Source organism: Platichthys flesus, chromosome 12 (genome assembly GCF_949316205.1).
Source record: "Platichthys flesus chromosome 12, fPlaFle2.1, whole genome shotgun sequence".
Classification (NCBI taxonomy): Eukaryota; Metazoa; Chordata; class Actinopteri; order Pleuronectiformes; family Pleuronectidae; genus Platichthys; species Platichthys flesus.
Genome location: NC_084956.1, coordinates 8,183,017 through 8,199,076, shown reverse-complemented (window position 1 = coordinate 8,199,076; position 16,060 = coordinate 8,183,017). Strand labels below are relative to the sequence as shown.

The 16,060-nt window shown below is 42.4% G+C and overlaps 1 protein-coding gene across 1 annotated transcript in view; it reads right to left on the bottom strand.

Moving 5' to 3' along the window:
* The window catches only part of LOC133966742 (VPS10 domain-containing receptor SorCS1-like), a 46,466-nt gene extending 30,708 nt beyond the window's left edge, over nt 1–15,758 (bottom strand). Inside the window, exons 1-2 of the mRNA XM_062401783.1 lie at nt 15,078–15,758; nt 85–152 (exon numbers count right to left, since the gene is read on the bottom strand). Coding sequence (XP_062257767.1) covers nt 85–152; nt 15,078–15,758 — 749 coding nt within the window. The remainder of the gene's footprint in view (nt 1–84; nt 153–15,077) is intronic.
* Between the last annotated feature and the right edge of the window lie 302 nt (nt 15,759–16,060).

Sequence of the window (16,060 nt, the reverse complement as noted above, 5' to 3'; positions counted from 1 at the left end):
ACAATGTTCAGTGTGCGTTTTGAGAAATGAAGATGGATCAGAGGCATCAATGTTCCCAGATTAAAACCAGACCGGAGATCTTACCTCCACAAAGAACTCTCTGTGACTCTGCCGGTGTTGAAGTCATAGTATTTCGTCAACATGAGGATCACCTACAGAAAACAGATACATCAGACAGATTACTGGCTTTGAAGGAGTGCGTCATCGGAGGTTAAAAATCAAGAAAACAGCAGCAATGAAGTGTCAGAAACAAAAAGGAGCCGAGCTGTCGACTCCCTGATAGACACGAGTTCATTAAAACCCAAAACTAAACTCTGCCGCGAGTCAAACCCGCTGCCCACGTTTGTCGTAAAGCTAAACCTTGTGCATATTCTACAGGATACGCCACTAACGTATGTAGGCTGTAATGATATTTAAGACTCCGTCGACGACCGGCAAACGCTTCCACTGGTGAGCTACGAGTAAATTAATAAATAAGTCAACACAATAACTCACTCCATGCGGGCACAGAAATATAGAGCTCGTAAATATCGCGGACACCTTCTTTGAAGAGATCGTAAAGAGTGTCGTGGTCCTGTGTGGTTTACAATGCACAGGCTTTTTACTTAATATACACGACACGCTGTAGATTTCCAGATGTCTTATAAATTACTCCAGATATTAATGAACGGCTGGATGTTGTCATTTCTCTTTCCATCTGGTTATTTTGGAGATCAAATATCAGACTCTAAATCAGAGTCATATATTTATGCATCCTGTTGAATCGCATATCCTGTTGTCCATGTGCGGCAATGAAATAAGAAGAGGGGCAAGTGTTACGATAACTTAAGTCCAAAAGAAGGATTTTTTCCACCAACAGTCGTCTTTCATATGAATTTGTAATACACAAAAACAGTTGTTTCACTTCGTGCCCTGCCCCCTTCACACGGATGAATCTTTAAAGCTGTGCGCCGCCTGCACTCTGCAATTGTAAAACCTGCAGATCATACGGCTCCCTGGGGAAACTCGCCCGGGCATTGTGTTCAGCTGTTCGTATACACATCTTCTAATTATCAAGTCGTATGAGAGTCCGGGGTAACATTCTGCGTTAACAAGTGAGAACTTCATCTCACAAACAAGAGATGATAACTTGTTCTTTTGGAAACCTCGCTCGCAGGCTTTCAAAAACAGAAAATCATGGTCCAGGCTTTTTCGCTCAAATCAAACAGGTCAGTCCTCCTCGCATCTGCCAGATAAAAGTCTGCCCGCCCGCCATCCAAAATAATTGCTTCAGTGACACTGAACTGTGACACACACACACACACACACACACACACACACATGTTGGCACCTTCAGGTCATTTGTGTACAAACCAACTCCCTCATTTGGCTGGAAAACAATTACAAGGTGGTTTTGAAAGTTGAATTTTTAAACTGATTTACCTCACTGGTACACAACATAGAACACAGGAACACTCTGATTCATTAAAACAACACACCAGTCCTCAGGCACCTCACACTGAATACAGGAAACTCACTATCTGAGTCTTTTAATTCCAATGAGCAGTCACCACAGCCAATGAAGATAATGAAAAATCCTTGTATTTGTTGAAGGTACGTCCAGAAACTCCCGATGATTAGAAAGGGACCGATATGGATTATGTTAGTGGCTGATGCAGAAAAATCAATATGAAGGAATAAAAAGTGTCCAATATATCACTGGATATATTTAATATATATACTAATATGTACTACCACTGTTAAACCATAAACTTTATTATAAATGTTATATATAGATTTTATATCGGCAAACATAAATACCAATATGCAGCATTAGGGAAATGCTCCTATTGGCTGACTTGTTTCTGCTAACTGTATATTGGTCAGGCTCCAGTTATGATAGGAGCTTGTTATTACATACAGCGTGTTATAGGGTTGTAAATTATGATTTCCTTTAGCCTGTAAAATAATGAACGGTGGGAAATGCCCATCACATTTCCTCAAAGGTTGACACATCGCTAACCGTCCTATTTTGTTTGGCTCTACGTCCAAAACTCAAATATTATCCTTTAACGATGCACAGAGAAGTAGGAAAATCCTCCAAAATGAAAAGCTTGGAGCAGGTAGTGTTTTCTATCTTTTCTTAAAAAATCTTTTAAAGGAAAAACATTTAATTAAAACAGCTGCTGAGTAATGATCTGTGTATCTATGAATTAGTCAAGTTGAGTAAACATCCATTTTCCCAAAGAGATCTTACAATTTGTGTTTAATAAAACACATCTTTACCTCCATGATCCATCCGTACACATATAATATTTTATCTTGTACCACATTGTGAAACCACAAGTCTTCAAATAACCTATTGCTGTCAAAAAAAATAAAAAATGCAATAAATATAAACTTTACAGTTGTGGTTTATTTCCTAATTATTCGCCCTCTTTTAAAAAAATAAGCTGACTGAGAGAACTTGGACTGTGCTCCCACTTTGTGCTGAATGTATGAAACCTTTTTAGGTGAGGCCCAGTTCACAGATAATCCACAGAGCTTGTTATAACCATGGTGCCGTATCTGTCCAGACTGGGTTGCGGAGATTTATGGTCTTCCAATAAAATGGCCTTTATACCTTCCAAAAGTCGTACCCTCACGGACACTGTCATACACAATAAAACAACCCGGAGCAGTATGAAAATTAGCACTAATTATACCCCCCCCCCCCCCCCCCCTTCAGTATGGCAATTAACGTTATGCATTTACTTGGTAAGGATCCAGGATTATAGTCAGATGTGATTTGCATCCGCCTTATTGCCGGCTGGAAAAAAGAGTCTGTGAGGGATGTTGAAAGTGAAGGTGAAGCTCTGCGGTAAACGCGTCAATACAGGCGATGCATTATTCACTTTGTAGATATTTCTGTGCCGAACAGGTGTTTGAAGTTCAGCGTGTAACACAAGCCATTAAACTGCGATTTGAAACCACAGGCCCAGGGCTCCTCTTTTCACCGCCCACAGGATAATAGCATAACTTAAGTAATAATGCCATATATCTTTTAGTATACAATCTCCCTTTGAATTTCAACGAGGGCTCCACTTTCTGATGCCAGCTACCGTGTAGCGCAGGGCCCATTAGACCGCGGCAGCACCAACTTATCTCCAAACTGGATTACTTGACATCCAAGAGCAAGCAAATTGATTTTTTAACCTGTAATCCTTTGTAAATCTTAAACCTTGGAGGTAAATGGACTGGGATGAGTTTGATCATTATGTATGTGAGAATGGGGGCTTAATGGTGACTTAGAGCGGCTTAAGGTGAAGAGATTACTGGTGTAAAACGACAGTGCTGGATGAAGAGGAGGATCGAGTGAGGAAGACGTATCAACGAAGCAGAGAAGGGGGGGGGGTTCGGCTCATGAGGGATGAACAAATGGAAGGAGCGACAGACTATGCATTACAATTCACCCCCACCCATGATCCAGCCTTATCAGCTGTTGGAATTAAGTTGCCTCATCAATAATACTGTCATCACATTGAGCCACAGCAATTAAACACATGGACGATTCCATGAAAGCAATTGTTACAGAGGCGACTGACTGGAATATTAATAATAAAGACCAATATGACGCATTTACAAACAAAAAAACAACAACAACAAAGCAACATGAAACACACATTTAAAGGTTCTGTTCAACCAAATCATTGAGATAACATATGATCTCAAGTCTACAACGAAGTATAGAATTTTTTTTTAATGAGAAACCATTCATGTTACACAAATATGAAGAGAACCCAAGTTTCACGCTGTCTGGATCCAAAATCTTGAGCCAAATCTCATTATGATATTGTTGTGTTCTATTTCCTTGAATCACGCAGCATCTAGATCCTGGAGGCTGACTGCAGTATAGGCCATAATCCCTGCCTCCTCCATGATCCTGGAGGGGACAGGGACCAAACAGAAAATTCAAAAGTACACATCAAATATTTTGTTCTCAAAGTGGCCCTTTCACTTGAAGTGGTTCTGTATCACATTGATCTCTGCTCAAGTGTTCATTTTACAGATACATTTAAAGCTACATTTTAATTAGTTAAATGATGCTATAAAAACAGGGGGAAATGTCATGATTGACAGCTGAGACTGACTCACGATTGGTCAATCATATGTATTGGTGGGACCTCGCTACCGTGGCTACATCCCGAGCTACTGCACAGACTGGCTCCAAATGAACAAGATGGCAGATCACGGCCCTGACACACACAGCGTGAACAGTTTTATTCAAGCTGCACTTAAAAGTGAAAAAAGATGTTCATATTGTTAAACTAACCACTAACATCTGTGCATAATCCAGAGTATGGTTGAAGAAATGTGATCTTTTTTGAATTGCTCTGTTGAACTAACCCTTTAAAAAATCCACAGAGAAACAGAGCTGGAAATTTATTCTCAGCTTGTTTTCCTTAAATCTACATTTCCTAATTTTTCACTGCTAATTATTGGAAGAAGTGCACGGAGCTATAAACAACACTGACACATTATCACTTCATACAGTAAATATATGATATGGCGAGTGTTTAAGCAAACCACTGGTAATTTACACATCCTGCGGACGTGGAGCAACATTATCATTCATTCGGAGTCGGCTCGCTAGGTCTCAACACTCCCCTCCCCTTTTGGCTCCACTAACCCCTGAGGGAAATATCTGCTGAACGCTCCATCGTGTTCTCCAGATAGTCACTACCTGTGTCCGTCTGCTGTCTGGTGCTGGGCAGGTAACACACACCGAGGAGCTTCTTTCACACACACACACACACACAAAACTGCTGGCATCTGCTGCATCTACAGCGGTGAGGCTGAAGCAAAGCATTAGTTATGGGCCGTAAAACCAATACGATGAGCTGGAACTTCAAAACTCTTTGTCGAGCTGAGGGGGTCTGCGGAATTTGGTGATAATTCACCGTGCGTTAATTTCTATGAGAGACAGCTTTCACACACAAGCAGTTCTGTGACATGTGAAAAATTTTCATAGCAGGCTTAATTGTCAAGATTTTAGGCTCGGGGGGGAGGGGGGGGTGGGGGCGACTGCACAGCCAGGTCACATATGGGGCCCCCCCTTGAGCCCCAAATCGTGACGCAACTTCAATCATGACGCAGGGGTCTTTGCTTGTTTCAGACACACACAGATGTCACTTTCCCATCCATTTAAATAGTTCATGCCCTTGCACCCCACTGGGCTCCCACAGGCGTGCTGGTCTTAATGTGGTCGGGCTCACTGTTGGTGCATTGCTATCTTGAGAAAGCGGAAAGCAATTGCACTTTTGACCACACACACATACACACACACACACACACACACACACACACACACACACAGACACACACACATGGTCTGCTCGTGCACAAATAGGAAAAAGTTTCCTCGGCCAAGAAGTGTTCTCCCTTACTACTTGGCAAATCTGAGATTATAATAATAATAAGTAGCAAAATAGGGAAAGCATATCCGGTTTTAAGAGGGAATGGGCGATGATTGATTTATTGCATGTTAGACGCAAAACACACCCAGAGCCACTAAAGAGACTTACTACAACTGGTTTGAAGCAGGCACCTGGAACAGCAGCAAATTTTTCACCTATTGAGAAGTGGTTTGGCGACGCCTCGGGTACACTGGTACCACGCTGTGTAGAACATGCAATTATTGTTAAAATAAACCCCAGAGTGCGATGTTGAGATTCATATGAGTGGCAAGTGGTGGCAGACAAACTAATTGGGGAGGAGAAGGGTGAGAACACCTGCCACAGAGGTGTTAACAGTGTGGCAGCTTTTCAGGGTACAACGAAAACAACTCAGAAATCAAACTCAAAGACCTCGAGGGCTGCTTTGAATCCTCCCCTGATAAAACCACCACGTTAACCAGCCGCATTTTTACACTTTGAATAAAAGAAGAATTATTTACATTGCATCGTCCATGGCCCAGCAGCTCGCTCCACTGGAACAAAGGGCTGCGGGACGGCACAGAGTCGCATGCGCTCCAATACCTCAGTGAGACAAATAACGCACAGAGGCTTTTGTCTGCCACATCAATTTATATCACTTCATTAACAAAGGCAGCGTTTCCTAGTAGACCAGATGTTGTGCTGAAGCTCGGCTGTTTGAAGTCAGAGCTGTTGGCTCTCCGATGTATAGCAGGTCACTGCAGTCATAAATTATAAAGCGACTTCACAATATCACACAAATATAAAGTATTAGTGAACTGATGAAGCCTGGTATGTAACTATGAGGAGGAGTGAACTCGCACTGATTTAATGCTCTGAAGTTTTTGGGGAACGTGAATAAAACATTATCCCTGTCATCGTTCTAAGTTTGAAAGAAAATTCTTGAAGAAACAAAGCTTGAAATGATAGATGCAGCATTCTTTTACCTTGACACATTATATCGATCTTCGAGCATCAAACCAGGAAACTAAATGGACGGCAAACACATTCTCCATGTTCCGGCTGCAGCTCTTGAGCAGAAACAGCAAGTGTCTGACTTTATCGGACTCCTCATGTTGAGACAATGACCCTGTGTGAAAGCAGCAGCCCGGTCGGTGAGTCAAGTGAAACGGATTCCTCCGTATTCGGGCCTGTGCTCCCACGTCGTTTGTTTCTTCACCACAAATGAAAGCGCGGGCTAGTTCAGCAGCTAGGAGCTACGGCGGCCCGCTGGGCTTGAAAGCTTCGGCAGTGCGCGAGTAGGGGGTATGATCAATGCATGAAAGATTAGACAGCAAGTGGGGAGGTTTTAGAAACCAACCACAAAACTTACCACTGTGGACGGATCTGTTTTTGACTTCCAAAGCCTTTTAACTCTTCAGCTCTCTGTCGGAAAACATTGGAAGCGACGAGCGAGATAGGGAAAGATTGGTCGAGTGTTGACGAACTTAAAGCTCCCAGGACACTTCCTGTGACATAAATAAAGGGAAACAGCTGATATGATAAATATTCCGGGGGAAGAATTTCTCTCATCCATATGTCTTATTAATCTCACCAGCCGTGTTTGAAACCTCCTCTTTTGCCAAAATGCATCACTATAAATCCAAAGAGGAAACTTCAGTGAGTGAATCAAAGTTATGGTTTTGTATGGGAGGCTCCTTCTCGCAGCAGCCAGATGGTGTAACTCATGTGAACAAGTAATGTAGGGTGGCCACTGTAAAATGAGAGTGTTCTGAAACACTAAATGAGGCGGCGGCCGAGCGACGGCCAAAAGAGAGTTTCTGTGTCAGAGATGGACTGCTGAGCACACACTCTGTTGCATTCACACACCAAGAAGAAGAGAACTCAAAAATATATTTGAAAGTCTATGATCATTTTACTGTTAGATGTCATGAGATTCTTTTGATTATCAAACTTTGGATTTTCTAAAAGCTTTTCCAGCATAAAACACCACACATCTCATTCCAGTGATCACAAAGAACTGCAAACACACAGACGCGTCAACTACAAAAAAGAAAAGGAAAGATCTTATTATACATTGTTCCGGCCAAATGAAATTTCTCCTGTATGAAAACTTTCTCTTAGTTTTATGGAATTTCTGCTCTATTAGACAGCGCTTGGTGCAGAGGAAAGGAAACACAGGAGGGTAACACACACACACACACACACACACACACACACACACACACACACACACACACACACACATACACACACACACATATACACACAAAAAAATACACCGCGGGATTTCAAGTCATTCAAGGAGAACTTCACCACAGGAAGGCTTGGTGGCTTGGCAGAGCTAAACTCAGCCTGCCTGTAGTTTCTGCACAGAGCCTCACGCTGAGCTCTAAAAACCCTCCGCCCCTGTGTATCCATGCAATGTAAGCAATGCCACATTCACAAATGTGTCCGGGAAATAAATTCTTTGTCTTTAACTCGCCTAAGGTTGGATTTGCGGCGGAAGAAATCCCATCATCACGTATTTCATGAATTTATTTATGCTTCTTTAGCAGCGTGTGTGAGCTTCACTCCTTGAAACATTAGCAGTACCCCCCCCACCCCACCCCTCCTCCACCGCTTGTCCATCACAGCGACCCAGGAGAGAGGGGAGCGGGAGCTTCAAGCCGGCAGCAGCAGCCGCAGGGTTGTCTGAGCGTGTCAGCGCAGCAATATGCAGGGAACTACACGAATCAGTCGCCAAAACACTGGTGTTTGTGATGATACGCTGAGGAGGCAGAATCAAAATGGGGGAGGTATGGAAAGATGTAATAATAAAAAAGGCTGGAAGAGCTACTGTGAATTAAACTATTGATCCGTCCCAAACCCAGGAGAAGGTAGAACATGGAGAGCCAGGACCGAACAGGTTTAATAACTTCCAACAAGAACCTTACAGTCAACTAAATTGGATATTACTGCCGTATAGGGCAAGAGGCAATTTCTAGTGTAATGGTCCCAATTTTCTTTTGGCTACAGGCTGGGACAATAGGACATTTATATTGGGATTAATGTAGTCAGTATCAATTTGCATAATAACAGAACACTTTGTATTAAACCAGATAAATGTTTTTAATTAGTTACTCTGGGTGTATCCTGTAGGTTTCAGTTGTGTCACCACAAAAGACACTTTAAGAATATGTCTACTAATAACGAGAGTGTGTTAAATAACACATGTTAGAGACAAACCAAAGATAGTCAATAAAAATAAAAAGTAATATTTAAATTCATGTAAAAGTAGCTTTGAACTCGGCTCAGGTGTATTCGGATGGTATGTTTTTTTGTTTTTGATGCATTCATTGATGATTATTGATGAATTGAATTTGTTGTGAACCACTGCAGCACCAGGCCTCACTTTAATCATCTTTTTAGTAAGATGCATTAACACTGTTCTTTCGGTAAGGTCAGTTATACTCAGAATAATATGAATTTTACATTATTAAGAGGTAAATTATTTATTTAATGACAAATAAATAACACAGGCTGTGGCTGTTGTTTCCTCACGCTGTGATTAAGAACTTCTTGTTCAGCGGTGTCTCTGGCAAAACAAATAACAAAACAGGAACCAGCAAGTTACACAGGGAGAGAAGACACAACTTTCAAGATCTTCAAACACGGCAAGTTATTTTTGGAGAATATTTTCGAGCCTTACTTTAACTGTAACTGTTTTTGTATACCCTAATTATGAATAATTTCCCCGGGCTACTTTTATTTCCTAAAGTGTATTTGATATTGTTGAAAGCCGTTATCTTTGCACGTCACTCACAATTCTTAATTATCTTACCTCAAAGTAACAAGTCTCCCATCTTACCGTGACGGAATCGCTGTAGCTAAGTTTAAAAGCTAACTTTACACTGACATCCATTAAGCCACACGGAACAATGACTTAGCATTGGCAGAATCAAAAAAATTCTAGGACATGACATCTTGAAACGGGCTACATTTATCTTTTCCTCCATTCCTGAAATAACCTCCATGCTGTTTGATCTTTAACTGATCATCTACTTCTGTTCCCCCTTCGACAAGTGACACTTGCATTAGAAGAACCTAAATGTCCTTGGAAGTGCTATCTTTAATGGAGGATTTCTCGAGCATATCTACTAAAACCTATGGGAGCCATTCTCTTTTCACAGGACAGTTTAGATGAATAATTGAATAAAACTGAATTATTGCAGTGGTGTAGGGGGAGATGGATGCTTTGAATGGACAGACGATGCACCGACAGCTTGTACATCTCACAGTACTTACTCTTTGCATTTTAATGCAACATGCACTACTGCGATGGTTGTCGGCACCTTTTCATCACAGGTATCACTGGACAGTTCTTTCCCTTGAGGGACAACACTATATAAAAATATTAAAAATGTATGGAATTTTTCAATGCATCCTCCCCTTGCAAGTGCGTTGGTAATGCAAAAAATGTGAACCCTCTATACAGTCGATGTTTGGTTTGTCCATTCTGGGCTACTATAGATACATGGCGGTGTAAAATGTCAGACTCTGTGGAGTAGGACCTGCTCCAGGTTAAGGGCTCATGCTAAGCTCATAGAAAAACTTTATAGAGGAGAGAAGACACAAATAAACACATATTAAGGTATCTAGAAATTAAAAAACTTCACCTGTAGAGAATTGCCTTCACTTGCTGTTCAGTCAGGGAGAAGCAACCAAGATTTGGAGGAGAATACTGAGAGCATACCTGGCGCATCTCCAGCTTGCAGAGGCAGATGAGACAATCTACTCCGTCTCAGTTAGCTACATGCCAAGCTATCAAGCACCAGGTCTGTGAAGAGGAGGAGGCCCTCCGCTGGAAGATGGAGGAGCTGAAACTACTACAAAACAAGGACTTGAGCGCCCATGAGCAGAAAAATAAATATTCATTGGCTGAAAGATCGAGGATTGAGCAGCTGCTCCTTGAAGTTGCTCAAGGCAGGAAAATATGTTTTTCCAATAGTAGAAGCTCTTAACCAGAGATGGAGAAAGTCAACTAAGTTTCCAAACACAGGGTCTTGAGAAGCTTTGAGGTGACCCTTCAACGGGGAAGACCTCCAACCTAAACCAATGGTTATTTATTCCAACCCTTTAAAACGGCTCATAGGAAGTTGTGGAAATTATTTAAAAGGGAAATAAACACAAGCCCTGTGTTTTGTTGACCCATCCACCTGATATCCAAAGCAGAATGATAGTCAAATGAAAAATAGAGGGGATGTAACACAAGGTCAGTGGCGCAAAATTGGGAACAAATTGTCAGATATTCATACTGAACAGCCTCAGTTTTCTGAGTCAGACACAACACTACTTCAAACTCCAGGCTTCTGAACACCATCATTTCTGTAAAATATATACTTCCTTCGAAATCTCCTAAACAGTGTGCTGCTTATATATGTTGTTTATTCTATGGGCATTTATGGATGAATCAACATTATACACGGGGCTTTTAAAACAGCTGGATCAACTTGAAACAAAACAAGACAGATGTGTTCAAGGTCAAGAGGGCTGCAGCCTCTCCCAGCATGCACCTGGGCAGGACCGTCTGACAGTCTCGCAGCGCTAACGCAGAATGACAAACACATTCACACCCACTGGCAATCCTGACTTCTTCACCTGCATGTCTTTGGACTGTGAGAGGAATCTAGAGCACCTGAATGAAACCCCTTCGAGAACATGGAAGTCATCTCTTCAAAAGACAAAGTTCAAGTTAATTAAAACAAGTCATTCATTAAAATTGATTTAAATGAAACCCGTGTCGTTGAATACCATAATAATGTCATAGAATTAACATTTTTCTATTAATTTGAAATGTATTTACGTCACTGTAGAGACGAGTGGACACTCATTTAATAGAAGTGAAGTTAACTTCCAACTATCTCTCTGTTGATGATGCTGTTGTCTGGTTTCAGACAACAAACTTTGGCAAAGCAGAAAGGCAGATAATAATTGTTTAGCATGAGTTAACACAATAAACAAGATAAATTAAAATGTAATACATTGAGAAAAAATGTAGACGTTATCATCTTTAACTAATTTTGCCATCGTTGTTGTTTAAATCCAAAATGCTTCTTATTACAACTTGGTTTGAGCTGTGATCATGCTCTTATCTCTTATCGTAACGTAGCGAGTTTTGTCCATTTTACATTAGTAAAAATAGCTTAAAAGAGGAATTCTAAAAAGGAAATGATATATTGCTTTGTTGAAAATTCTTTCATTGCTGTGAAATCTTTGAAGCATGTCTGCTTAGTGCTGCATTTAAATTGTTCACATCCAGTGAGAGCTCACTAGATAATAACCCCATGAACGAGAGTGGAAGCAGCACATGGTCTGAGTGCTCTCTTGCATTTCCCCTTTGTTTTTGTGTTGATTGAAACGCTGACTAGTTTTCAAACTTTGATAATTAGACAAATGACAAATAAATTAATAAAGAAGTATAAAAATCCACCAACTGGATTTCAGCTGCAAGCTAGAGATTAAATTAAATCTGAAACTGGACTAAATATTTAGACAAGCCAATGTCAGCCTTAATGAGTGTGTTTCAAAGGCTGTGTGTATAATAAACCTGCAGGTGTGATACTTTAAAGCAACTGTCGGGCTTCAGAAACTGCAGCAAACACATTGCAGGGAGGCTGCACGCACTTTTGATTGCATTTGTGTCAAAGTCAACGCGTGAGGATGACCGTCTGAAGTGTTAAGCCGGAGCAGCACTTTCCCCCACAAACTGAGTCACAGTAACAACCCAGGGGAGATGTGACGTATACGTGAACAATGCAAGAATTCACCAGCCCTCAAACCTTTTCTTCTCTCTTCAGAGCTGTAGACCAATTAATCTACTTTACAAAAATATCTCAGGCTGTGTGACAGGGCCGCCTACTGAGGGCTGGTTGTGTTCAACCTTTAGAGTCTGCCTGCACCTACACTGTGACAGAGGGTGTGGCATGGCGCAGAAGTGGGAACAAACGCGACATGTGTGGGCGGGATGAGACGCTGCCATCATTCTGGTAGAAATGAACTTGAATCTAAGACAAATATCTGAACCTCAGGTTTACAATGCTGACGGTTACTGATTAGAAACACAACTTGTATTAGTGCTGTATGACTCACCGATCCTTACACACATACCACGGGATACTACCAATCTTACAGTTTATGACAGGAGTCCTACGATTCTGAAATAAAGCCAGAAACCATGATACAACCCTAAAATTATATTATTATGATTCCATCTAAAGTCAAGGCAAATTGTGTACTTTATATCATACATTAACCAGTTCTATTGTCCTGCAACTTCATGTGTCACATGGCGACTTTGATCCAATCATGTTGAAGTAAACACATATGAAAAGTTTAATTTACCACAGATGGATGATAACTCTGATTGCGGAGAGCCCCTAAATAATTGACTGCATAAAGAGATGGATGACATGTCAGCTCCCCAAAAGTGAAACCAAATCATTTTGATCGCCCCCTGGTAGCTGGCTGCAGTATAGCTCATAAACCTGTACAACAGAAACATGTGCATTGTAGATCAATTTAACCCAAAGAGGATGAGTCCTTTTAGGTCATTCTATTCACACTGGTGTATGTCCAGTATTTATTTTTGTCCAGTGGAACATGATGATTGACAGCTGAGAGTGACTCACAATTGGTCAAGAACATGAATCAGTGGGATGCTGATGACACAGCTCTGCACTCCACAATCACTACTGCGCACACTCTGGTTCCAAATGAAGTCAAAGGTGAAAGATGGCGGCACCGCCATTGTTGTACAGTGTGAAGAAGTAGAACTTTGTGGGAACATTTTGCTCGGTCACTTTATAGCTGAATGAATAGAAGATGGATACCCTTTCACGAGTGAGTATATGCAGAATATTACGCTAAAGCTTAGCATAATGAAACGGGGGGGGGAACCGGTAAGAAAGCCAATAAACAGTCCCAGCATTCAACTGCGTCATAACCCCACGACTTATCTTTGTGCACAGATTGAATACAGAACATGTGACAGTGAAATGGTCTGATTTCAATTCACTTATACACCCAAACAAAAAGCAAAACAATCAGCAGATGAATCAATAATGGAAGTAACGGTTTGTTGCAGCCCTAAAAGACGAAATACTACTGCTCGGCCACAAGGACAAAAAGATTCGCTGTGCAAGCAGATCTGTGGCTCCTGAGATCAAGCTCAAGACGACCAGCGCTGCCAGGGAGCAAATTTCAACCAGCAGCCAAAATAATTCATGCTTACATCTCAAGTAGGACACACAACGACACGTTTCATTGGTCTCAGTGAAATGTCTGTTTGGGGACTACAAAAAATATAAATTCTGCTGCTTGACTCCTGACCACCACAATAAAAACAAAGGAGCGTGTAAGTGTGGTTTTCAGTTCAAAGTCGACATAGTTCCAAGTATCTTTTCGGATTGATTTTAAAGTCCCATTGCTTGTACATAGAGCACTTAATGGATGAGCCTGCATGGCAGACTCCCTGTTGTTTTAAGTGCCTTCACGTTCACTCACATCCTCCAGTGTGGGTTGTTGTGAGTTCAAAACCAAAGACATGGGACGTTTTCATTTTTGATGTCCTCCAACTGTGGACCGCCAATCCCCTGGATACAAGGCGGACGAGCTGGGTTAGGCTTTTTTATGCAACAGCTTTAAGAAAAGATATTTCGGTTGGATTTAACCTCGTCAGTGGGAAGTTATTCTCCCTCTGTGCATACACAGTATTCAGTATTTTATTATATTTTTATTTTTCCACCTGCTGGATGATCCCGTACATATAACGTCTGCTTAACTTTCACATCTGAGATCTTAGTGCGTCACTGAGCTGCAGCCTATACCAAACCTTTATAGCGTCATTCATATTTGGAGCAAAGTCGTAAAGCTCCGGCAGGGAAATCAGTGGCTTTTATTGATCTAATTTATTAACTGATGTATGCCTATAGCCAAGTGCCAATGCACAATGTGCCTTTCAGTGAGTGCATATGAGCAAGTGATGCGAGTGGAAGAGAGAGTGACGGAGGAATGAGAAGACAGAACTCCCTTTAAACTCTATGCACAGAACTTTACATTTATATCACTTGGACTTATTCCCTTTAAACTAATGGCAGCCTGCCACATCAGTGAATTTAGCAAAGATGGTGTGTGTGTGGGGGGGGGGGAGTATTGTGGAGACTTACATATCTTAATAATCTTTATGGGGACCAAGAAGAAGTCCTCAAAATAAGTTTTGGTTAACATGTTTGTGTGTGTGTGTGTGTGTGTGTGTGTGTGTGTGTGTTTGTGTGTTTGTGAGTTAGTGTTTCGTGGGGACTTACATCTGTCTGTTTACAGTCTTACAGGGTTTTGTGTGTGTGTGTGTGTGTGGGGGGGGGGTTATTCACATTCACGACTCAAGCTTATGTGAGCGTAACATTGTGGGAACCTACATGTGTCTTTACGGTCCTCAAGGGGACAAATCAATTCCCCATTACAAATCATTAAATCATAAAGGGCTTTGGGTAAAGTGTGTGTGTAAGTGTGTGTGTTTCACAGTCAAAACCCTAAGCTTAAATTTCCCTAAAAACAACCGCCCAAAGACATGTGAGCGAACCCTATAACCACACTGCGTCAAACCAGCTTCGTGCGTAAAACCTGGCGCACATCTCAAAAACTTACGCTGCTGTTTTGTCCGGACCAGTGCACCATCGCCTGGTTGTGAGCCGTGTCCCCGCTCAGTGCAAAGGTGGAACTTGTCAGCTGGAACTCCTCCTGGTCCGAAAACGAACCCTCGTCCTCGCCCTGGGGTCTGAAGCCGGACCAGGTCTCTGCTGCGCTCCTTCGCGTCCGTCTCCAACCGGCCACATCCTCCTCCACCGTCGCATCAACCTGCTCCTCATCCTCTCCAGTCACGCTTTGCGCATCACCGGTGTTCTTTTCGGTCGGGTTATCAGGAAAGGGAACAATAAACACTTCCGCGGGGGAAAGTTTTTGTTGCACGCACGACGCGTCCGTCTGGGTGCAACTTGTTTTATTTCCCCAGGACTGTGCCTCTACTTTGGAACTTTCTCCGCTCGTGGTTAATCCCGCAACGTTGTGCTTTTCATCCCCGGCGGCGGTGGCTCTGGCGCCAGGGGACCGCGCGTAAATTCCAGCGACTTCCTCCGCCGGTGCCTCGCCAAAATGTTCCAAATCCAGCGCCGAGAGTTCCCGGGGAAACGCAGCGACGAGCGGCAGCTGACACGAGGGAATGCACCTCACCTCCGCTTTTGTTCCGCCCAGGATGGAAGTTAGGGTGAAGAGCCATATCCACTCGTAGAAAAGGATGAAAAGCCAGTGACCGAGGCGCGTCTCCATCATACGTTATTTCCCGTTGTTTAAGAACACACCATTCTCACTCCGGAGCGCGTGTCCGTCATCACCTGGCAAAGTAGAGTCCGTGAATGCGCTGTTGGGAGGAAGAGGAGGAGGTGCAGCAGCGCGCGGACAAGTGCTCCAAAGTACTGATGCGAACGATGCATCAGAGGAGGAGCTGGAGGCTGAATCCTGCAAGAGAGGGGAGAGAGGGATGCATATCTCAACCTGGAGAGGGGGGGGGGGGGGGGGGGGCACTAGCAACTGTTAATCAACACTTGCAGCTGTTAATTTAAGTTAAGTTATTC